Genomic DNA, 20294 nt, shown 5'->3' with positions numbered 1-20294 from the left:
TGAGAGTAAAAACGAATTTCTTATAGAAAAAGGAAGAATTTTGGGTCGTCATTTTTTTTAAGGGCCAAGGCGCCATTTTTCCAGGAAAAAATGCCAAATAGTTTATGATTAGCATTTCATTTCGCCTCGATGAAATTTCGAACTTTGCTCGTGGTGAACAAAGTTGTTGTCTTTGCGAGTATGTTCAGTCGAGAATATTTAGTCTCTGCTAACAAGTCACCTTTCAGAACTTTTATCTGTATTACAAAAAGTGGAGAAAACGGCCTTTCTCATTCTTTGTTCTGAAGCGGACGAAGAAATACGTCTGGTCACAAAGGCAGATGCGTTCAACGGACTATATACCTCGGCTCTTCTACGAAAGGTAACTCTTTTCTCACAGTTTCTCTTAATTTTCATAACCCTCTCAAGTCTGAATTCTTTGAAGATTATCGAATAGAAAGCAAGTATCACAACCTCATAGGATTGGAATTTCAGTTGTCTGCTTTCGAAGACGCGTATGTTTGAGACTAACGAATATCAGGACGCCTTTGACATTATTGATATAGTATTCGTGCTTCTTCCAACGCTGCTGGAGTCATTATGAAGCTATCAAAAAAGGAACAGGCTTGTATATCGTTTCACATCCAGACCTTGGTATGTCTCCCGTTTGCTTCTTTCCTTCTATCTGACTTGGAGCTTTGCTATAAAAACTTTAGACTTCAAATATTATCCAAGATGTACCAGTTCGTGTAATTACTCCGACACAAATTGAAGAACTTGCTGAACCTAATCTTCCACCTTGTAGTGGAGTAGTTTTAAGTCCTCTACAAAAGATTGCCATTCTCATAGAAAAATTCCGACATGTCAGTCAGTCTATACAGCTTACACTTCAGTCAACCCAAGCTGCTGAGCTTCATATCAAAGTATGCTCTTAGGTTTCCAAGTGATACAGCGTCTTACTTATCTATTTTAGTGTCATTCAGAAACCTTGGAAGTTGAAACGTGTATTAAAGGACTAAAAATAGTTACTTTAAATAGTGAAGAGTCCAGTTCAGAGATAGAGCAAAGTACAAGTGCTTCTGTGGATGGCAGACATTTATCCAAAGCAATGTTTGCTGCCTATCTGATACCGCAACGTGCATTTTGTTGTAAGCTTAGTATTCTAAATCATGGCAATATTCATTGGATTCATTAGTTATCTTGTCAAATCTCGTACTGCTTCACATCGAACTTTCTGGAGTAGATATCTCATACTACGTAAGGAATGGAGTTCTTGATACCAAATGCATCCTGATTTTTTTCTTATATCTTTAGCTTCCAGTGATAATTCAGTAATTACTGCTCAAATTCTATTAATTCTGCTATTTATTCGGTTTATTGAGTCCATGAATTGATTACTTACAGTAGTAAAAATGGCATAATGATCGCTCATCCAACACTCATTTTTCCCAACGACTATTGAATTGCTTTTCGTTTGTGTAAAGCTTTTGTATATTATTTCAAATAGAAAACTAGGCCGCGATGCCCGTGTATTTAATAAACCAAAGCAAGTGACCTCTTTCTGTCTCTCTCTCTCTCTCTCTCTGTGTGTGTGTGTGTGTGTGTATGTATGTATGTATGTGCTCTTCTGAACAAGAAAATCTTAGAGTCGATGATCAACCAAATGTGGCAGTTCCATAAGGGCATATCTTTCTTCAATGACATTGAAGAGCGACGGATATCAAAAAAAAAAAATAAACCGTTCAACGATGTAGAGAAAACTGGAAACCACTTATAGTGGTATTGTCGTGAAAATCACTTTAAATTCAACTTGTCAAACCAATCATCAAAAGCCTCGTTTGACGCCGACGATAGTAGTTCAATATCACTTTGTTTTTTTTCATCAGCTGTTTCAACTTCAATTTTTTTTACAGAGTTTGAATCTTTGGCCGAATCGAACTCTACGTCTAGGAAATGTACCTTCTGTGAGAAACTCTGCGAGTCTGACGCCGTCGAGTACAAGACTTTGCGAGAGATTTCCCCAGGAGATAAGTCTCTTATCGAAAATTCAAACTTCTCTATGAAAGAAAAATTCTCATCGTCTACAATATCATCCTCCAAAACTGTGCGCTTCAACAAAGGACTGGATGACGTTTCTAAGTCCAGCGAAAAAAATTCAGCGTCCTTCCCAGACTCGTCCTCAATAAAACGCTTAGAGTTGTCCCACAAAAACGACTCTTTTCTGGGAGGACGGTTCGAAACAGAAGCGCTCCTACGGGATTTGACTCCATAAGATTTGCCAGGTCTACCACGTCTGTTTGGTCCAAGATATTCCATCAAAAGCGAAAGTAAGAAACAGGCCCTCAGTAAACTGCTCAAGATAAATATACAAAAAAGAATGCAAAAGATTAAAAAACTCAAAAAATGCCAAAAGAAAGAAACAACGTTCGAATTTCCAAAGAAACTAAAACAAAATCGCTTAAAATGTTAGAATTACAGTTTATAATTTTTGCAATGAACGTATGAAATTAAAATTGTACGCCAGTAGTAACTTTTTGCTACTGCAATCTTTAAAAAAATACTCAGAAAAAGTTGTTAAATAAATTTCAGAATAAACTAGAACAAGTTAAAATTTTTATATGCTGCTTCTTGTTTGAGCGCATGCAATCGTTCAAATTTTTTTAATTCTGATTAATTTTTAGTGTATCAATATTTATTTTTGTAAGCGGAATTTTAATATTTTTTGAATTATTGGCTTAAACCCAATGAATACTTCCTTTTCTCGAAGTGTAAAAAAGGCTATATTTTAATGCCAGAGTTATTACTACAATATTTGAGATGGGAAAAACATCGTTTGGAAGACTAGGAATTGTCCCATTATAGTGTTCATTTAAATTGCTTCGAAGAGGAAGAAGAGGCTTTATTCTAGTGATTAGTGAATCAAACAGAAGTTGCTATTGCACAATCAGTTTGTCAAGTGTAAAAGCTTTATCCTTTTTATAATTCGCCTTCAAGTGCTGCGTTCATATCTAATGGAAAGAGAAGAAATCAAAAGAAAGCAGAGAAATGAAGATTCCTTACCATATGACTTTATTTGCCTTCCTGATGATAACAGGGAGTGGATGCCAACCAGTTGCAAAACACCGCTGATAAGTTCTGGAATCAGACTCCAGGATAATGAAGTGCAAGCGTTTAAGATGGTCAAAGTTACCAAGGTGCTTCCGAAATTTAATTCTGTACTTCCAAGGTGACCCATCTTTGAAGAAACGAATGACTGGACATAGAAGGGTATCACAATCCATCCCAATGCAAAGGAACATGAGTGCAGGATCAATGAAGGCCATGGATGGGTTGCATCTGAATACACAACAAACCATTGCTGGAAAATACAAATTGGAAGCAAAATCAAAACTGCAAGAGAGTTGCTGATTGCAAAGACTCTCTTCGGACCATCCAAGTTGGATGAAATTTTCAAAGAAAAGAGACGATAGAGCACAAATAAAATGGAAGATATGGTGACGAGCAGAATACCAAAGGGAGATACATTCCATGATCCATCATAAGCCAAGTTCTTGTCTCCTTCAATGACATCTTCTGCAAAAAGTTGACGCACACTCTCCCTATGAGCATTTGGATCCGACCACGATGATGTACTCTCCTCGTCTGGTGAGATATCTACAGGAGATGGTTTTGTCGCAAAACTTCGCAATTTCGAAAGCACCGAAACCGTCGATTTCTCATCTACAACAGAAGCGTGCTGTTTACCCACATTTTCAACGGAACTTGGTTGAAAGCTAAGCATGGAAGAAATAAAAGGACTGGTGAATAGCAATAGAAACGAGAGACCGACCACCACAAGTCCGCGAAGTTTCTGTCTTCGAAAGCTTTCTCCGGAACCAAATAAGGAGTATATGAATACAAGTGGTAATTCTGCACCATCAAAAAACAAAACACGGAATATTCCACACCAATAGAGCCCTTGTATCCAGCACACGAGGGCTACTGCTATAATGCAGCTTAAAAGACACACTCTACTAAGCCGTCTCTTTGAAATTCGTTTTCCTTTCCAAGGACGTTGAAGTAAACAAAGAATCGCTGAGGCCCAGAAAAAAGAATAACAAGCGAAAATACTGATTGGAGTGGAAGAGGAGTGTAAAAAGTGATAGGTGTCCCAAGAGGTCAATACTCTAATAGCTCTTCCAACAAACAACACCACGGCAACGAGTGCCCAACTATAACGTTTCTTGTTTGCAGTTGCGTTGCTTGTTGAAGCTACGTTGTTGGATCCTGGAAGCAACAAATTGTTGGGCATTGAGAGAATCGCTCTTCTACAACAATACCATATCACGTAATGAAATTGTTACATTATTTATGGGTTGTTGTTTGTGGATCCTTTGTTCGATCATATTCACACAACTTGAACGAAACATATCCTTTCCATTTCTAATTCTATGCTACTTTCACATTTCCTACACACTCTATATCAACCTTGCATATCTTCACCGTTCTCGTGTCGGGCAGAACGGTTAGTAAACCTCACCGAAGAACCATTGCTTGACGAATAGTTGCTTTTCTTTGAGCAGCTCAAATTTAAGTCAATCGACTGGATCATGTAAGAATCCCATATTGAATGGAAATAGCTTCCATCCAATTTCGGAAATAAAAGACCTGTCTCGCTCCTATATTGAGGCCACTCCGAATATCTAGCCAAATTTTTACTCTTATGCGATAGATAAGAGGAAGAAAAACAGTAAAAAAAAAGAATATATAAATGAGGAATGGCAACCAATGGGCACTCAACATAGTCATGCTTGCATAAGACAATAGGTCTCCAAGATATGCAGGATGTCTGCAACGACTAAACACTCCATCCTTCACCAGCATCTTTCGTTCTCGTAACATAAAGTATTTCTGTGCATCAGCTGCAAAATTGATTCCAATCCCAACTCCCCAGCAAGAAACAAGCAAACCTGCAATGGGATAGGGAACTGCAAAGTAATTTCTGTTAGAAGCCAAGATCCAAGGGGCAACCCAGTAAAAGCTCAGTAACGCAAACAATACTAGAGTACCAAAAATAGTAACTTTCTGCCTGCTAAATATGAAATCTGGAAAACAGACGTTTTTCAGAATCCACAACCAAGCTCGAGTCGAGTGCATGGCAAAATATAGCCAAAACTCGTAATAGCCTGGAAAATACAATGCATAAAGCAGAAGTAGCACCAAGGGTGTACACAGAAAGTGAACGAACATGACACTACGCAACCTTACTCGTGGCTGTAAAAAAAGGTGTTTTAAACAAAGAGTAAGGTGAGACTCTGCAGGAGACATATGCTTGCCATTGGCCCTCTTGGTTTTACTGGACATGAGCCCAAATCTTTGAAGCGTTCTGTTTGCACCATCACCATAAAGAGAAGAACGTACTGTACCTGCAGCACCTTTGATAAGAAAAGAACCAAGTCGAAGAGGAGACTTGTCCATTCCCAAGTTGAACAATTCCACAATAAAGAATGTAAAATGAAGGTGCGTTATAAAGGCGCTCAAATGCATTTTTCTTCATGGCATTCTAATGACTGACGGAATGAATACCAAAGAAATTACTTATATCACAATTGTCTCGAAATATTGTGCTTGATAACTTTTATTCCAAAAGAAAAATACATGATGTCATTTGTGAGTTTACATAAGAGATCAAAATAAAGAACAACAACAATAACATCCCTCCCTTCTTATGACCTATTCCTCCTATATCTATCAGAATGGTTAGGCCTAAAGCCTCTGACTCTTCGTGGAGGAGAAGAATGTCGTTCTTTGATACTAGGAGGTGGCGAAACTGTTTTCATCTTATCTGCTTTAGTGTCTCTATCTTCTACGGTTTCAGTTCGCAACTTCTTGGGTAACCAATTTTTTGTAGTTCTCGCCTTTTCCACGTCAACGATTACTCTTGCACCATCTATTCGTTTTCCTTCAAGTGCTCTAAGTGCTTCTCTCATGTCTCTTTCTTTCTGAAATTCCACAAAAGCATATCCCTTTGGAAGCCCTGTCTTTTGGGATATAGGCAACTTTATTTCTTTCACCTTTCCAAAAGCCTCCAGTTCTGCTTGCAGTTTCAGTTGGGTTGTTTCAGGTTTCTATATCCATCCGTTATCAAAAGCAATAATGGAATATTTGTACTTACTAATCTTGCAATAAACAGTGTTTTTTGTGCATCCGAAGTTGCGTTGGGTTCCGATGGTGGGCTATATTGTTCCCATAGTTTTTGTTTCCACTGCAAAAACTTTTCTCTTTTTTCTTTTCGTTTCCTTTCTCTTCTCATAGCTGGAGTTTCAAAAGTTTCTCCATTTTCTTCCCAACGCGGTCGATTGACTTGCTGCTTATATTGTGAGATCTGGTCAAGCAGTGGGGCAACACCAACAAGTGGTCTTAACTTTCTCTTTTTGGGAGGTGGTATGTAAGGAAGCGGTTCACGTGGACGAAACAATTCCATCACCGCTTCAGGCATTTGGTACCTTGGTAAACCTTGACGAGGACGAGGACCACCTTGCATAGTGGTCATGACAAAAAACCCAATAAGAAGAAGAATGGGTCAATGAATCTCTTCAAGTTGTTGTATTTGGATCACTTTATATTCCTGCCACCCATAATAACCAACGACGAATCAAAGGAAAACTAGTCAAAATAGTGGATATAGTTGCAACCAAAGTCATCGATATGGCAGCAAAAGGAAATGCTTCAGGTTCTTCTGCCATTGCAGCCGTACCTAAGCCATGAGCACTAACCATTTTCTCACTCTTTGTTATCACGTATCCTATGAAACACGTACCTTGCGCCGGTAGATATTCCTCTAGCAACAGATTGATGGATACCTAACAAAGATAACAATTCCTTGTTTATATTGGCACCTATCATTCCAGTTACTGCTACTGCTGTAGAAGTCAATGAGATATCGCCATTCAACATGGAAGATATGGCAACTGCTAAAGGCTATACAATTATGAGTTGCTTGACAGTTTCCAATAGCATTCTCTTACCACTGTAATGGAACGAGGAATCAAGGAAACACGAGTAATGGGAGAAAGTTGCAACAACTTTGCCACATACGCAGTACTAAAGAGTCCGAACAATGAAGCAAGTGTACAACTGGATAACAAGGTAAACATATATTGTTGCAAAAATTTTTTTCTGGAATACATTTGAAAGGCAAACGATACAACTGCAGGTGATAAGAATGTCAATAATAAACTGCCAGCACCTCCCTTCCACAATCCAACTCCTCTTCTTAAATAAGTGTTCAGCGTAACATGAAAAGGTATCGCAATCCACTTTGCAATCAGAAATAAACTCAACATAGCAAAAAGAGTACAAAATGTGATAGGATGGATAAACTTTTTCATCTCAACTGGAATCCACTGTCCTAAACAAAAACCGGATAAAGTGGTCGATAAAGAATACAAATAAAAGAATGCATAAGATAGTCGTTTCTGATAATACAATCCAATGGCACTCGAGATACTAATTAAACTCCAAAAAGAGATAATAAAAACACTTGGAGGACTCGTATAGGTCTTCAGTGAAGTAACTGAAGACTGAACAGACAACTTCTTCCACTGACTCTCTTTCCTACCTAGAAATGAAGAAAGAAATGCTGTAAAGAGTAATGTGGCGACTAGACAAATCTATATTGTGTTTGAGCGATATCTTCATAGTAAAAGGAATAACTTACGACAATTAAGACACCCATTTTCGTCAGTTCCAAGGGATCCTTCACAGGAAAGAGAGGTAACATGACCAAGTTTGGCACAAAAAATACTGCCAACCATCTGGATAGAAACTGAACAGAAGGAAGAAACCCATCAAATATATGTTGACTGATAGAAAGAGATCCCAACTTCTTATTCTGAAAAGCCAATAACAGGATAAAAATAGTCAACATTCCAGCCAACGAACTGGGGAAGTTTACTGCAAAGCGATTCAAAGTAAAAGCAAAACATCTATCTATAGCATAAAGTATAGCAACCCCTAGAACAATGCGACTCCAAGTTCTCAACTTGTGTGTACTCCAATTGGAAGATGAGTTTGAATCTTGACAAGTCAACCAAAGAGGTGATGGTCTGTGTCCGTGACGTATTCTGAAAGCATCGAGTTTGCATCTGCTGGGAATCAATACACTCTTTGAAACTAAGCTGGAGCGCAACTTGCCAACCTGTTTGTTTTGTTGTGAAAAGGTTGTTAAAGTAACACAAGGCAATGATAATGCAATGAAGGACATGTGAATGGAAGGATCCATTCTGTTATTGGCTTTGCTATTCTTGTCAGTCATATTCAAGTCTTTATATATGGAAATAACTCTAAGAGAATTGAGTTTCTTCCGGTATGATTATCGAGAACATACCATTCGAACTTTTGAATATATGGTATCAATGTAAACCTTCATTTGAGCAAGAAAAGCACATTCTTCTAGTCAAGAATATAACAGAGTGAGTAGTCGTTCAAAAGAAGAAAAAAATGTTCTATTCTCACCTTATCATAACAAGTTGATTCTTAAAATGTGTTGTGTCTCTAGAATTGTCTCATAAGTGATGGTAGAATTGTCGAGTCTTACCATTCTTTGAAGTATCATCGTTATTCTAAAAAGGATATAAATAATAACAATATTTCATATTATCATTATGAAACTTGTATTCTTGGAAAAATATACTTTAGGCTATGAAGGATTCGTTTGATCGAAAAGAGAGAATAGAAATGAATCATGTGACATTGGCCAAATCAATGGGAAACGAATCTAAACGGAATAACGGAAAGGAGAGGCGGATGATGAGACTCGAAAGAGAAATCTTACTCCACATTCAAGAAATTTTTAGTATTGAATTCTAGGCAACAGCTGTTCCTTCTGTAGTCGTCGTTTCTTTCTTCTCAATAACTTTACTAGTAGCTACTATGCAACATATCCTTTCCCTCGATAGAACATTTGCTACAAAGAATGAGTCTTATAATCTACTGCACAATGATGCTTTGGATTGGAAAGAAGAACTTGTTATTATTGGCTTGGCAGATTCTTTATTGAGAAGAAAGCAATTATTTTCTAGTCTAGAGTCTACAACATATAAACACCCAGAACTAGAGAAATATGAAAGATGCAATCATATTCTCCCGTCCTCTTTAGAGGAGAATCGAGTATATGTTACAACAGACAAAAAAGATATTTGCCTGGAGTCTCGTCCTAGGAATATCAATAAGACTTGTATCGAAGAGAAACTCAAATTAGACCCATCAATGTCTAGTCGAGGGTCTTTCACATGGCACAATGATGCTGTTGACAGTAGTTGCAGAAAAGATACAAATCTTTTTGGAATCCTACCTTACTTTACTATGTCTTTGACAAAGTTTGACATGCAAGAAAAGGACAAGTCCCTTCATCATATACTACAAGGAACCTGCAGAGGCCATTTTTGTTCAGCTTCCAGATTACAGCCAAAGAAGAAGAGAAGTAGAAGTATCATCAAGTCTAAAAGGAAGAAAAGTTATATAAGATTTACTCCTGAAGAAGAAATGAATTTGCGAATAGGAATATCCCAGTTTGGAGTTGGACGTTGGAAGAATATCTTATATAGCTATCCATTTCATCCCAAAAGAACTTGTGTTGACTTGAAGGATAAATATAGAAATATGTTGATAGCGTATCGAAAAAGGCAATGTTGTGAAGTCTTCCATTCCACATCCTTTTGGTAAAGGAATGACAAATGTATAATAATAAGAAGAAAGTGGTTGCGGGGGCTTGATAAATTTTTCTTGCAACCAACTTTTTGAGAGTTTTTTAGTTACTAGTGCATAATGTCAGAAACAGCTTCTTCTTCGCCACCACACCTAACACCGGTAACAATACCTCTGGGTCATAGCGTTACTTCTTGGTGGATTGGTATTGTTCTTTCCGTTCTAGGTTCAGTTGGTACCAATTTGGGAGTGAATCTTCAAAAGCTTGCCATCAATCAACGTCTTATGTTAGCTCCTTCACAAAGAAGAAGACTTTCTCAAACTCCTTTGTGGTTGTTAGGACTTTTTTTGTTTCTCTTTAGCAACGTTACCGGCTTCTTCTCATACCGTTATGCTGCTCAATCTGTGTTGGCTGGACTTAGTTCTCTTCAATTCTTGAGTCATGTTTTATTCGCTCGTTTCATTCTGAAAGAACAGACAGATATGAACGCTTATTATGGAACTGCATTGATTATATCGGGTTGCTTTTTTGTCGTTTTGTTTGGAAAGCACGAAGCCAGAGCTTATGATGTAGAAGACTTGATTCTATTGTTTGGAAAGTCACCGTTTGTTTGTTACGGCTTTGTTATTGCTTTTATTTCGGTGATTTCATCAACAACTTATACACAGATAAAGCAGAAAGTTGCTAGAAGACATGGCGTCGCAAAGTTCGAGCCAACTTTGGCTTCTCTTCGTGAAGGACAATTTCTGGCTATATTATATGCCCTATCTTCCGCAGTTTGGGGTACTTTTGTAAGTAATTGCCTTGAATAGTTGTTTGTTGTACTCAATTTTATCTAGTCGGTTGTATTGGCAAAGGGAAGTTCCATGTTGTTTGCCCAAGTGATATCCTCTTTTCCAGGTCCACTAACTTACTATGAGACTTACTTCATTCCATTGGGTTTGACTGCGGCAGCTCTATTCTGGATGAATCGACTGAACCATGCTTTGAAATTGTTTGATGTGTCTTATGCCTTTCCAATGATGCAGATTTGTTGGATATTGTTTAGTTTATTGGCAGGAGGCATTTACTATGAAGAATTTCTTCAGTGGAATAAGAGAGATATTGGTTTCTTTGGTATAGGTATATGTCTTCTATTTGGAGGTGTGGTTCTCATTTGTCCCGCCGCAAAGAAAGATCACCGAACATTGGCTCAAATATTTTATGAAAATTTGGTGAATGAAGTGATTCGACCACCTCCCGCTTATTCTCAAAACAACGCCAATTCAGCAGAGTCCAATAATCTTTCCTCCGTAGAAGAAAACCATCCCACCAAGAATCTGTATAGACCATTACCTGGTAACCAAACTGATTTCATTTAATCAGGAGTTGTGATGTAGCGAAGAAACTTGTTCTGGTTGTTGTTGTTGTCGTACTGTTATAGATACTGCTTTTTGTACAGCTTCTGCTGCGTGCAAAGTTCTCAACTCCAACGGCATCCCACTTTTCCATTTTTTATGGTTGTGAAATAAATTCCAATGTCCATCTAAAATTCTTATCACAGGTGTTTGTGGAGTATCTCGTAAGTGAAAATATTCTTCCACTTCTTCTTTAGAAAACAAACCCCATATGTTCTCTTCATCTTGTTTTTTTTTGGTTGCAAAGCTTTCAACATCAAAGACCCAAATGTACTGCTGCTCATCCATATAAACATCAATCACCCAACAGCCTCGTAAACCTTCTATATAAAGAGCTTTTCAAGAAAACTGACATAACCAAGCAACAATGAGTGACTTACCTTTGTGAGATTCAAAGAAAGTTGTCAACATTCTTTTCACTCGTAGACTATCTTGTTCAGTCAATGAAAGATTGCAAGAAATATCCCTGGGAGTTGCCGCCAACAAAATACCATCTTTTACGAAACAACGCCATTCACCACCTGGGTGCACATGAAACCATTCGCGTAGTTCTAACTCTGTATTATTCAATTGTTCATCGCAAAGTTCTGATATACACTTGGTTACTCGTTCTGAACACTTTAATACTGTCAAAACCTCGTCAGTACTGTTACAATTGAGGTCGTGATTATAAGATATCCTAAAAGAAAGACGTTGATATTGTAGGAGAAAAACAACAGTAAACGGTACCAAGAAGCATCTATAGGGGCTTTGCATAGCTTTGGAAAGACAGTTCCACCCAGCTCCTTGATCGCAGAGTCGATTGCACTTTCTATGGCTGGAAAAGAAGGCTCTGTCAAAAAACTAGCTTCTTCCTCCTCGAAATGGACGCTGTCACCATCTTTATCGTCTTCGTTCTACCGAATCTCTTAAAAGAATTCACAAAACAGGAAAAAGTTGACTTACTGAGTTGATTCTGGATTGTAGAAACGACACTTCGTTGGGGCGGATGTGCATCCCATCAGTCAAAAATAGGGAAACTAAAAACTCACGATTACAAGGAATTCTTTTCAAACGAGGAACACACTAGATTATCACAAGTTCATTATGTAGAGAATTCTCCTTTGCAATGCTGCCTACCTTGTCAAACATAGTTTGCCAATGCACATTCATATTGCCCAATTCAAGTCAAAGGCATTATTGAGATTCTGTAAATCAAGGCCGTCAAGTAAGTATGTGTCAGTAACAATCAACTGCCATTTGTTACAACTAATATGTAGTGCATCTGTTTCTCCCAGAAAAAGTTGCTCTAGTTACGGTGATAAGTATTGTGGTTGCTGGTGTAGGTTATTTAAACCTTCAAAGCCAAATTGTAGTAAACTCTTGGCTAGGTTGGGTACTTGACTTTTAAACACTGGAGTAAGAAATCAGATATTGACGATTCAGAGAAGAAAAAATAGCCATCTTTGGCAAATTTAGAGTTGTTATTTTGTTAGGATTACTAGGTATTGAGAAGAAATATCGTTTGTGATGAATAAAGACAGGTGAACGTCACTGTGAACTTTTGGCGTTTTACTTGGAGACTAGCTCACATGGTGACTACCTATCTAATATAAGCGCTTGCATAGAAACCACATTAGTGAATATTCAAACCACAACCTTCATCTTCCTTAATAGAAGAATCCTTTAGATGAAAACAGCAAAAGGCTAACAAATACCTTTCGGGTTTCCCTCATCGCGCCAAATTTTGAGCATTTTTCTGTATTGTCGATCTGACAAGTGTAGGGGAGCAAAGGGTTATTGATATATATATATACACACATATATATATTTATAGAAATAAAGAGAGAGAAGCAGAAAAATATGTTTTGCAGCTTTGTAGAGTTAGTATGCTGGAAGAGTGCTCTTCAGCACACAGATTGCCGCCAGAAACGGACAAGTGCTCGGTTGAAAGGACAGGCTCTTTATTGTTCAAAGTTTCTTTCAAGTAATCGCAGTTCGGCTTTCATTTCCTTTTCTGGTTTTAGAAGAGATAGTGCTCCTATATTACAGTTTAGGTTGAAGAAAGCTCGAAGTCGATTCTTGGTCGTCTGTGAGGACAAAAGGGAGTTCGATTATGACGTCGCCATTATCGGGGCAGGTGTGGGAGGTCATGGTGCTGCAATGCATGCGGTTGCCAATGGTTTGAAGACTTGTATCTTTGAAGCGCATGAGATTGGTGGTACTTGTGTGAATCGTGGTTGTGTGCCGTCAAAAGCTTTGTTATCTTCCTCTAGGAGGATCCGTGAGTTGAGTGATAGACAGCATCTTCGGTCCTTAGGAGTTGACGTTGCCAATGTTTCTGTTGATCGACAAGCTGTAGCTGATCATGCACAAGGTTTAGCTAACCGCATACAAAGAAATCTTGGCAATTCCCTGAAGGCCTTGGGTGTTGAAGTTATCCATTCTCGAGCCAAATGCAAGTCTTCCCAAGTGGTTGAGTTGGCAAATGGAGAAACAATAAGTGCGAAAGATATTATTTTAGCTCCTGGTTCTGTTCCCTTTGTTCCACCTGGCATTGAAGTTGACGACAAGACTGTGTTTACTTCTGATCATGCATTGAAATTGGAATGGATACCTTCTTGGATAGCTATTATTGGTAGTGGCTATATTGGATTGGAATTTAGTGATGTGTATTCTTCTTTGGGAGCTGAAGTTACTTTTGTAGAAGCTCTACCCAATCTCATTCCAGGCTTTGACCCTGAGATATCAAGAGTTGCAAACCGTTTACTTATTCAGGATCGACCCATCGAGTACTATACTCATTCACTAGCCACCAAAATAGTACCTGGGAAACCTGTTCATGTGGTATTATCAGATGCTCATACAAAGATGACTAGTCGTGAATTGCAAGTAGATGCTGTTCTTGTAGCTACTGGAAGGAAACCAAATACTCAGAACATAGGCTTGGAAACATTCGGAGAGGAACTCGCTCGAGGTGGATTTATTCCTACCAATGAATATATGCAAGTAATGAAAGGTGATCAAGTTATTCCTCACATTTATTGTATTGGAGATGCTAATGGAAAAATGATGCTTGCACATGCAGCTTCCATGCAAGGAATTTCAGCTATTGAGAACATTATGGGAAATCGTCATCGTGTCAATCACCGTGCTATACCTGCTGCATGTTTTACGCATCCCGAAATAGCTTATGTTGGATTGACAGAACCTCAAGCGAAGGAAGAGGCATCTCAACATGGCTTCAAGTTGGAAAAGAGCGTTGCATATTTTCGAGCCAATTCCAAAGCTTTAGCAGAAATGGAAGGAGAAGGAATGGCGAAAATCCTATTCAATCGAGAAACTGGAGAGGTAAGTACATTTGATACAAGTTTATTGAATGAATCCATATTTTGTGTAGTTATTAGGTTGTCATATGATAGGTATTCATGCTTCGGATTTGATACAAGAAGCAGCCAATGCCATTGCTAATCATACTAGTGTTTATGATTTATCATATTGTGTTCACACGCATCCTACGTTGAGTGAAGTTTTGGACGAAGCCTTTAAGGATGCAAGGCGAAAGACCTTGTCTAGAACAACGAGTTCTTCTAGGGTATAATAAAGGAACCTCAATTATCATCATATATATATATATATATATATTGAGAAGGAGTGATACATGCGTGATAATCAACTATACAAGACTATTCCAATCCTTCCTTGAAAAAAGTCACACATGGGTGGATGAGAAAACCTCATCTAAAAATGCTTTCCATGCTTCATAATATCCTTCCATAATCCATGTCCTATTATGTGTTCCGTGTACAAAAGATACAAACTTTTTCAGGTTTGTTGCTTTAGCTTCATCATACAACGTCTTCATCATCCTTGGAGGTACAAAGCCATCTCTTAATCCTGAAAGAAACAATATAGGAATTCGAATATTTCTTATTCTTTGTAAAGATGGCCATTTGTTTTGGGAAAACCATTTCAAAGGTGCCATAATGAGATGTAACCCTTCCATCATATCCGTAAGAGAAGTAAATGTGTTTTCCACGATCAAACAATCCAAATAGTTTTGAAACTTTTCAGCTAAATAGATAGCAACAGCACCACCCAACGATTCACCATAAAGGATAAAGGAACGACGTAAATCCTTTCTATTTTGTATGAGATATTCCATCATGGCTTCGGCATCTAAGCATAATCCGGCTTCCGTTGGTTGTCCTTCATTAGGACCAAAACCTCTATAAGACATCAACAAGATATTACAACGCATGGTTACATAATATCCAAATGCTTTAATCAATCGAAAACTGTGATTCTTATCAGCACCATGAAAATAGATCCTGTTGTCCACAGAATTGAGTTGGAACCTTTTCATAAAACTCATATCTTATACTTACATCGTAGGAGCATTTTGATAGTCATCGTGTTGTTTGATAAACCATCCATGAATGGTGAGACCATCCTTTGTCTTCAAACTAACATTGTCATAGAATGATAGACCAAAATCTTCAGGAAATCCTCTCCATTCTTTAGAAGGTTTGTAAATCAAATAGTCTTGGATCATAAACAAGGACAGAAATAGGAAACCTAATATCCCCATCGTCCAAGTTGCAAGCGATCTACCAGGAATCAAAGAAACTTTGAAAAGGGGTGTAGAGAAATATGTAGTTGGTAGAACAACTCTCGGATAGGGAGAAGATGAGTTATTTGTCATACTACTATGAGGACAACGGAAGATGCAGATCACTAGAATAATACTCATCACGGCTGATAAGATACACTTTCCAAGAATTGCTTTCACTATAGGCCAAGACCATTGAGAACAATATCTTTGATATTCTTTTCTCTTTCGATTTTCATCTTTTTTCCATATCCACTGGTATCTTTCATTCCAAGTTTTTGGAGGTGGTAAAGTCGAAATAGCTTTCCAAGAAACAAAACAAGCCGACTGTTTGGTTACCTTAAGTGAACCACAAAGATATTTCCTATATAATCGATTGTGTATAGAATAGTTCCACACCAAGGAAAGAGAAGGTATGAATAGTAGTCTTTTCCGAACATACATTCATTCAACAAACAGGACGACGAAGCGGCAAATGATTCCAATTTTGAAGAAAACCGACGATTTGTATTTATGAAAGAAAAACTAAACACAAAATAAACTTTCTGCCTACTCTGAAGTAGCTTTTTTGAGAAAAGCAATCAAGTCTGCTCTCTCTTGCTCCTTTTTCAAACCAGCAAATACCATTTTGGTACCTGGAATATACTTTTTGGGCGCAATGAGATACTCGAATAAAGTATCTTCATTCCATACTATTCCGGAGTTTTTGTTGGCAGCTGAATAGCTGAAACTGGGAACTGAACCTGCTGGTCTCCCAAACAAGCCATGTAAATTGGGCCCTTGTTTGTTGATGCCTCCACTTTCATAAGTGTGGCACTGAGCACATTTAGTCTTGAATATCTTCTCTCCACGAGTCGGATCCCCTTCAGGAATAGCACCTCCACGAAGTCTCAATACCTAGAAACCAAGTCAACTAGTTCTATAGTGAAAAGAATGAGTTGCTTACCAAGTGCAAAGTGGATTCTTTCTGGATATTATAATCAGACAAAGTTCTTCCATCTTCTAGTTGCTTGCCTGCAAATATCAAACGTTGTTGATCCGGAGGGATACCTTCCTTGTCTTGTATCTTGGACTTTACGTTTTCAATAGTATCGGAAGGCTCAACTTCCAAAGTAATGGTCTTCCCAGTAAGTGTCTAGAAAAGATGTGTATAGGTTAACCCAATAATAGTAACTTTATTCTTTATACCTTGACGAATATTTGCATATTGTGACGCCAAGTTTCGACGCTTTTGTTTACTTAATTTGTCCCAATAGAAAATAAAGACAAATGGAAAATGGGAATTGTCTCTAGAAGATCAGATTGGAGTTTATATAGATATAGATAGATATATATAGATAGATATAGATAGAAACAGTTTATGAATAGAAATGTTTATATAAATATATATAAAAGTGCACAATTGGAATCAATAGAGAAAAGGATCCATTTTAGAGACTATGATCAAAATGGAAGATCCAAACGAGGTTACACAATGGTTATCGATTGGCGTCGCCAACGATGTTTTTTATTTGGTTGATATACTTTTTCTTTCTTTGGACTGGAAATAATAAAACAAGTTGACTGCTTTTTCTATAATAGTATGTGCCTTTATATATATATATATATATATAGAGAGAGAGAGAGAGAGAGAAACTACAAGTTATCTACTAACCAACGAATTGAGGAGGAAATGATGAAGGATATAGTTATCCCTGGCTGACAGAAATAGCTGAGAGAAAACAACTGTTCTGATCCTCCTATACAATCCAAAGGCTTGAAAAACTTCTATTGTTCAATGTGTATATGTATAAAACAAGAAGAGAGAGAGAGAAAGAGCAAAAGAGAAAATAGCATTTCTTATTGGAAAAGGGGATATCGATGATTCGGTTTCCTTATCAACAGAAGCGTCTTACACATGTGGTTGAACTTGTCAACCAATATTTTGTTTATAAAGAATCTTTGTTGACAAAAAGCACAAGCTCAAGATATTTCCATGCTCTTATAAAGTCCAAAACACTAAAGTGGGAAAGCTTGGTTGGGGTACAAAGACGTTTTCTGTCTTCTCACGAACTTGTGAGTCGTTCCCCTTGGTTGGATAGTGCAGACTGGAAAAAATGGTTATCTTTTGCAGGACTACCTAAAGGATTTGGAAGGTTTGGTGGAAATAAAAAGGAACAACAGAATAAGGAAGAATCCAAAAGTGAAAAGGAAGAGTCAACAAACTGGAAAGGAAGTGAAGACAAGACAGAAAAGGAAGGAGGACAAGAACCTCCAACACCTCCACAACCAGATTCTTATTTAGTAATACAACAAGTGCTATTAGCACTTCTTATTTTGGGTGTGTTGAGTGCCTTTAGTCGTTCAGAAGCTGCAAGAAAGGAAATAGATTTTCAGCAATTTTTACAGGATCTCTTGGAACCTGGTTTAGTAGATTATATTGAAGTAGTCAACAAATCTATTGCAAGAGTTTATGTGAAGGAACATGAAGGTTTCTCCTCAAGTACTTCGGCTTATGGAAAGGCTGGAGAAAGTGACGCACAAGTGGCCAATGAAATATTCGAGCAAAAACAGAGAAGACAAGAACGAGTGGGTATGAATAGAAACCAACTCGAGTCTGTAAGCGATGTTCGCTCTTTAGTTACTCCAATTCCAAAAGGAAAACATGCTCCGTATTACTTTACCATTGGCTCTGTAGAAGCTTTCGAAAACAAGTTGGAACAAATTCAAGAAGACTTGGGAGTATCTCCCAATGATTTCGTACCAGTTGTTTATAGTTATGAAGGAAACTTTTTGAATGAGTTATTCCGAGTATTTCCTACTTTATTATTGTTGGGATTGACCTTTATGATATTTCGAGGTGGAATGGGTTCGAGTGTATCCAATTCCAGTGGAAGAAATATTTTTCAAGTAGGTCGAGCTAATCCAACCGTTATTCGACCAGGAGATAGAGGCAAAACTCCTAAAGTGACCTTTAATGATGTTGCTGGGTTGGACGAAGCTAAAGTAGAAATCATGGAATTTGTTGATTTTTTAAAAAAGCCCGAGAAATATCGTAGATTAGGAGCCAAACTCCCGAAAGGTGCCTTGTTGGTTGGTCCTCCTGGAACAGGAAAGACTTTACTCGCAAAGGCTACTGCAGGAGAGGCTAGTGTTCCCTTCTTTTCGACAAGTGGTTCGGATTTTATTGAAATGTTTGTGGGTGTTGGTCCAAGTCGAGTAAGGGATCTCTTTGCACAAGCTAGAGCCAATGCACCTTGTATTGTGTTTATTGATGAAATTGACGCTGTTGGACGTGCTCGAGGTCGAGGTGGCTTTGCTGGAGGAAATGATGAAAGAGAAAATACACTCAATGCTTTATTAGTAGAAATGGATGGTTTTACATCTTCCACAGGTGTTGTTGTATTTGCTGGAACCAATCGAGCGGATATCTTAGATAAGGCTTTGTTACGACCAGGTCGTTTTGATCGACAAGTTTTGATAGATAAACCCGATATTCGAGGAAGGTAAGTGAATGGAAATGTGTGTTCTCTCAGAGACTGAATATATTCTCTCAAGATATCAAATATTTTTAGTTCATTTGAGACCTTTGAAACTTGCAGATGATGTGTCTACTATTGCTAAACGTTTGGCTTCTCTTACTCCAGGATTTACAGGTGCAGATATTGCCAATATTTGTAATGAAGCTGCTTTGATTGCCGCTCGAGACAATCGTAGTCAAGTGGGTATGTCTGATTTTGAGGCAGCCACTGATCGAGTTATCGGGGGATTGGAAAAGAAGAATAAAGTCATTTCTAGAGAAGAAAGAGAGACGGTTGCTCATCATGAGGCAGGTCATGCAGTCGCTGCGTGGTTTTTACCACACGCTGAACCACTATTGAAGGTTTCTATTGTTCCTCGTGGACAAGCTGCGTTAGGCTTTGCACAATATTTACCCAAAGAACGATATATTACTAGTAAGGAACAATTAAGTGACTATATGGTTATGGCATTGGGTGGTAGAGTAGCGGAACAACTTTTATTCCATCAAATCACTACTGGAGCTCAAGATGATTTGGACAAAGTTACCAAGTCGGCGTATGCTCAAGTGGCAGTTTATGGCATGTCACGTATATTGGGACCAGTTTCATATAGTGGGAATTCCTCAAGTGAAGAAAATGCATTTGAAAAGCCCTACAGCGAAGAAACAGCAGAAATGATCGATGACCAAGTCAAGTTACTCGTAGATGAAGCATACAAACGTTGTGAGAAACTATTGAATGAACATATTGGTCAAGTGAAAGCACTTGCTGCTAGATTATTGGAGAAGGAAGTAGTTCGTGAAGATGATCTTGTAGAAATTTTAGGTCCTCGTCCTTATGCCAAGCTTACTGATTATGATAGTTTTGTCAAAGATTATGAGAACGATCGTCGAAGGAGGATATCCACGGAAGATGGCCCATCCAATGCATCCAAAAAGGATGAAGAGGAGGAAGATGATTCTTCTTCAGAAGGTGGAAATAAGAAAGGCCGTCATCCTCCTGATGGATTTGTACCAGAATTGGCATAGTTGAGTATCAATCAAACATAATAAATGCATATATAAATAAATTCATGGAAGAATTGTTTTCCTTGGGACAATTTTTGGCGGGCGAATCATTTTGAATTTTTGTTTTGGAAG

At 38.0% G+C, this 20294-nt stretch overlaps 13 protein-coding genes across 13 annotated transcripts; 5 read left to right on the top strand and 8 right to left on the bottom strand.

Moving 5' to 3' along the window:
• The first annotated feature begins 34 nt into the window (after positions 1-34).
• Gasu_58150 (HUS1 checkpoint protein) lies at positions 35-1732 on the top strand. Its single transcript, XM_005703045.1, has 8 exons — positions 35-178; positions 228-361; positions 409-494; positions 546-633; positions 696-902; positions 953-1127; positions 1175-1236; positions 1294-1732. Exons 1-8 carry the CDS (start codon positions 130-132, stop codon positions 1312-1314), a joined length of 822 nt encoding a protein of 273 aa, XP_005703102.1. The 5' UTR covers positions 35-129; the 3' UTR covers positions 1315-1732.
• Position 1733: 1 nt separating this feature from the next.
• Positions 1734-2434, bottom strand: Gasu_58140 (uncharacterized protein). Its single transcript, XM_005703044.1, has one exon. It carries the CDS (start codon positions 2293-2295, stop codon positions 1774-1776), a length of 522 nt encoding a protein of 173 aa, XP_005703101.1. The 5' UTR covers positions 2296-2434; the 3' UTR covers positions 1734-1773.
• Positions 2435-2862: 428 nt separating this feature from the next.
• Positions 2863-4294, bottom strand: Gasu_58130 (uncharacterized protein). The gene is made up of 2 exons (XM_005703043.1): positions 3040-4294; positions 2863-2987 (listed from the first exon to the last, which is right to left on the bottom strand). The coding sequence occupies exons 1-2, from the start codon at positions 4268-4270 to the stop codon at positions 2956-2958; spliced, it is 1263 nt and encodes a 420-aa protein (XP_005703100.1). The 5' UTR covers positions 4271-4294; the 3' UTR covers positions 2863-2955.
• Positions 4295-4303: 9 nt separating this feature from the next.
• On the bottom strand, positions 4304-5474 carry Gasu_58120 (steroid 5-alpha reductase C-terminal domain-containing protein). Its single transcript, XM_005703042.1, has one exon. It carries the CDS (start codon positions 5434-5436, stop codon positions 4567-4569), a length of 870 nt encoding a protein of 289 aa, XP_005703099.1. The 5' UTR covers positions 5437-5474; the 3' UTR covers positions 4304-4566.
• A 69-nt stretch (positions 5475-5543) lies between these two features.
• On the bottom strand, positions 5544-6544 carry Gasu_58110 (U1 small nuclear ribonucleoprotein 70kDa). The gene is made up of 2 exons (XM_005703041.1): positions 6134-6544; positions 5544-6086 (listed from the first exon to the last, which is right to left on the bottom strand). Exons 1-2 carry the CDS (start codon positions 6509-6511, stop codon positions 5685-5687), a joined length of 780 nt encoding a protein of 259 aa, XP_005703098.1. The 5' UTR covers positions 6512-6544; the 3' UTR covers positions 5544-5684.
• Positions 6545-6553: 9 nt separating this feature from the next.
• On the bottom strand, positions 6554-8284 carry Gasu_58100 (uncharacterized protein). Its single transcript, XM_005703040.1, has 4 exons — positions 7679-8284; positions 6987-7631; positions 6779-6939; positions 6554-6729 (listed from the first exon to the last, which is right to left on the bottom strand). Exons 1-4 carry the CDS (start codon positions 8273-8275, stop codon positions 6579-6581), a joined length of 1554 nt encoding a protein of 517 aa, XP_005703097.1. The 5' UTR covers positions 8276-8284; the 3' UTR covers positions 6554-6578.
• A 560-nt stretch (positions 8285-8844) lies between these two features.
• Positions 8845-9753, top strand: Gasu_58090 (DNA-binding protein). Its single transcript, XM_005703039.1, has one exon. The coding sequence runs from the start codon at positions 8893-8895 to the stop codon at positions 9682-9684; it is 792 nt and encodes a 263-aa protein (XP_005703096.1). The 5' UTR covers positions 8845-8892; the 3' UTR covers positions 9685-9753.
• Position 9754: 1 nt separating this feature from the next.
• On the top strand, positions 9755-11139 carry Gasu_58080 (uncharacterized protein). The gene is made up of 2 exons (XM_005703038.1): positions 9755-10458; positions 10507-11139. Exons 1-2 carry the CDS (start codon positions 9787-9789, stop codon positions 11026-11028), a joined length of 1194 nt encoding a protein of 397 aa, XP_005703095.1. The 5' UTR covers positions 9755-9786; the 3' UTR covers positions 11029-11139.
• Positions 11140-11145: 6 nt separating this feature from the next.
• On the bottom strand, positions 11146-12184 carry Gasu_58070 (uncharacterized protein). The gene is made up of 6 exons (XM_005703037.1): position 12184; positions 12010-12129; positions 11794-11960; positions 11445-11743; positions 11271-11387; positions 11146-11200 (listed from the first exon to the last, which is right to left on the bottom strand). The coding sequence occupies exons 2-6, from the start codon at positions 12058-12060 to the stop codon at positions 11193-11195; spliced, it is 642 nt and encodes a 213-aa protein (XP_005703094.1). The 5' UTR covers positions 12061-12129; position 12184; the 3' UTR covers positions 11146-11192.
• A 710-nt stretch (positions 12185-12894) lies between these two features.
• Positions 12895-14669, top strand: Gasu_58060 (dihydrolipoamide dehydrogenase). The gene is made up of 2 exons (XM_005703036.1): positions 12895-14394; positions 14444-14669. Exons 1-2 carry the CDS (start codon positions 12907-12909, stop codon positions 14642-14644), a joined length of 1689 nt encoding a protein of 562 aa, XP_005703093.1. The 5' UTR covers positions 12895-12906; the 3' UTR covers positions 14645-14669.
• A 24-nt stretch (positions 14670-14693) lies between these two features.
• Positions 14694-16124, bottom strand: Gasu_58050 (aminopeptidase, hydrolase). Its single transcript, XM_005703035.1, has 2 exons — positions 15432-16124; positions 14694-15374 (listed from the first exon to the last, which is right to left on the bottom strand). The coding sequence occupies exons 1-2, from the start codon at positions 16097-16099 to the stop codon at positions 14756-14758; spliced, it is 1287 nt and encodes a 428-aa protein (XP_005703092.1). The 5' UTR covers positions 16100-16124; the 3' UTR covers positions 14694-14755.
• A 9-nt stretch (positions 16125-16133) lies between these two features.
• Gasu_58040 (ubiquitin) lies at positions 16134-16934 on the bottom strand. Its single transcript, XM_005703034.1, has 3 exons — positions 16844-16934; positions 16602-16790; positions 16134-16552 (listed from the first exon to the last, which is right to left on the bottom strand). The coding sequence occupies exons 1-3, from the start codon at positions 16859-16861 to the stop codon at positions 16205-16207; spliced, it is 555 nt and encodes a 184-aa protein (XP_005703091.1). The 5' UTR covers positions 16862-16934; the 3' UTR covers positions 16134-16204.
• Positions 16935-17114: 180 nt separating this feature from the next.
• Gasu_58030 (AAA-type ATPase) lies at positions 17115-20279 on the top strand. The gene is made up of 3 exons (XM_005703033.1): positions 17115-17442; positions 17507-19140; positions 19193-20279. The coding sequence occupies exons 2-3, from the start codon at positions 17516-17518 to the stop codon at positions 20181-20183; spliced, it is 2616 nt and encodes an 871-aa protein (XP_005703090.1). The 5' UTR covers positions 17115-17442; positions 17507-17515; the 3' UTR covers positions 20184-20279.
• The last annotated feature ends 15 nt before the right edge of the window (positions 20280-20294 follow it).

The sequence above is a fragment of the Galdieria sulphuraria genome, assembly GCF_000341285.1.
Source record: "Galdieria sulphuraria unplaced genomic scaffold scaf_62, whole genome shotgun sequence".
In the NCBI taxonomy this organism is placed as follows: domain Eukaryota; phylum Rhodophyta; class Bangiophyceae; order Galdieriales; family Galdieriaceae; genus Galdieria; species Galdieria sulphuraria.
This window is presented reverse-complemented; position numbering and strand designations above follow the sequence as displayed.

Excerpts from the sequence above, each read along its gene's own strand:
- Gasu_58090 (XM_005703039.1), top strand. The coding sequence starts at position 8,893 with ATGCAACATATCCTTTCCCTCGATAGAACATTTGCTACAAAGAATGAG.
- Gasu_58080 (XM_005703038.1), top strand. The coding sequence starts at position 9,787 with ATGTCAGAAACAGCTTCTTCTTCGCCACCACACCTAACACCGGTAACA. Across the intron at positions 10,459-10,506 it reads CCGCAGTTTGGGGTACTTTT|TCGGTTGTATTGGCAAAGGG; the intron begins GTAAGTAATTGC and ends AATTTTATCTAG.
- Gasu_58150 (XM_005703045.1), top strand. The coding sequence starts at position 130 with ATGAAATTTCGAACTTTGCTCGTGGTGAACAAAGTTGTTGTCTTTGCG. Across the intron at positions 495-545 it reads TTGTCTGCTTTCGAAGACGC|TATTCGTGCTTCTTCCAACG; the intron begins GTATGTTTGAGA and ends TTATTGATATAG. Across the intron at positions 1,237-1,293 it reads GAGTAGATATCTCATACTAC|CTTCCAGTGATAATTCAGTA; the intron begins GTAAGGAATGGA and ends TTATATCTTTAG.
- Gasu_58060 (XM_005703036.1), top strand. The coding sequence starts at position 12,907 with ATGTTTTGCAGCTTTGTAGAGTTAGTATGCTGGAAGAGTGCTCTTCAG. Across the intron at positions 14,395-14,443 it reads TCAATCGAGAAACTGGAGAG|TTATTAGGTTGTCATATGAT; the intron begins GTAAGTACATTT and ends TATTTTGTGTAG.
- Gasu_58120 (XM_005703042.1), bottom strand. The coding sequence starts at position 5,436 with ATGGACAAGTCTCCTCTTCGACTTGGTTCTTTTCTTATCAAAGGTGCT.
- Gasu_58100 (XM_005703040.1), bottom strand. The coding sequence starts at position 8,275 with ATGACTGACAAGAATAGCAAAGCCAATAACAGAATGGATCCTTCCATT. Across the intron at positions 7,632-7,678 it reads AAATGGGTGTCTTAATTGTC|ATTTGTCTAGTCGCCACATT; the intron begins GTAAGTTATTCC and ends AACACAATATAG. Across the intron at positions 6,730-6,778 it reads GGAATATCTACCGGCGCAAG|TGCTCATGGCTTAGGTACGG; the intron begins GTACGTGTTTCA and ends GAAAATGGTTAG.
- Gasu_58030 (XM_005703033.1), top strand. The coding sequence starts at position 17,516 with ATGATTCGGTTTCCTTATCAACAGAAGCGTCTTACACATGTGGTTGAA. Across the intron at positions 19,141-19,192 it reads AAACCCGATATTCGAGGAAG|ATATCAAATATTTTTAGTTC; the intron begins GTAAGTGAATGG and ends TATTCTCTCAAG.
- Gasu_58070 (XM_005703037.1), bottom strand. The coding sequence starts at position 12,060 with ATGCACATCCGCCCCAACGAAGTGTCGTTTCTACAATCCAGAATCAAC. Across the intron at positions 11,961-12,009 it reads TACAATCCAGAATCAACTCA|AACGAAGACGATAAAGATGG; the intron begins GTAAGTCAACTT and ends GAGATTCGGTAG. Across the intron at positions 11,744-11,793 it reads GCCCCTATAGATGCTTCTTG|GATATCTTATAATCACGACC; the intron begins GTACCGTTTACT and ends TCTTTCTTTTAG.
- Gasu_58130 (XM_005703043.1), bottom strand. The coding sequence starts at position 4,270 with ATGCCCAACAATTTGTTGCTTCCAGGATCCAACAACGTAGCTTCAACA. Across the intron at positions 2,988-3,039 it reads AAGGCAAATAAAGTCATATG|ATATGAACGCAGCACTTGAA; the intron begins GTAAGGAATCTT and ends TCTTTCCATTAG.
- Gasu_58140 (XM_005703044.1), bottom strand. The coding sequence starts at position 2,295 with ATGGAATATCTTGGACCAAACAGACGTGGTAGACCTGGCAAATCTTAT.
- Gasu_58050 (XM_005703035.1), bottom strand. The coding sequence starts at position 16,099 with ATGTATGTTCGGAAAAGACTACTATTCATACCTTCTCTTTCCTTGGTG. Across the intron at positions 15,375-15,431 it reads TATCAAAATGCTCCTACGAT|GATCTATTTTCATGGTGCTG; the intron begins GTAAGTATAAGA and ends TGTGGACAACAG.
- Gasu_58110 (XM_005703041.1), bottom strand. The coding sequence starts at position 6,511 with ATGACCACTATGCAAGGTGGTCCTCGTCCTCGTCAAGGTTTACCAAGG. Across the intron at positions 6,087-6,133 it reads CACTGTTTATTGCAAGATTA|AAACCTGAAACAACCCAACT; the intron begins GTAAGTACAAAT and ends GGATGGATATAG.
- Gasu_58040 (XM_005703034.1), bottom strand. Across the intron at positions 16,553-16,601 it reads AAGAATCCACTTTGCACTTG|GTATTGAGACTTCGTGGAGG; the intron begins GTAAGCAACTCA and ends CTTGGTTTCTAG.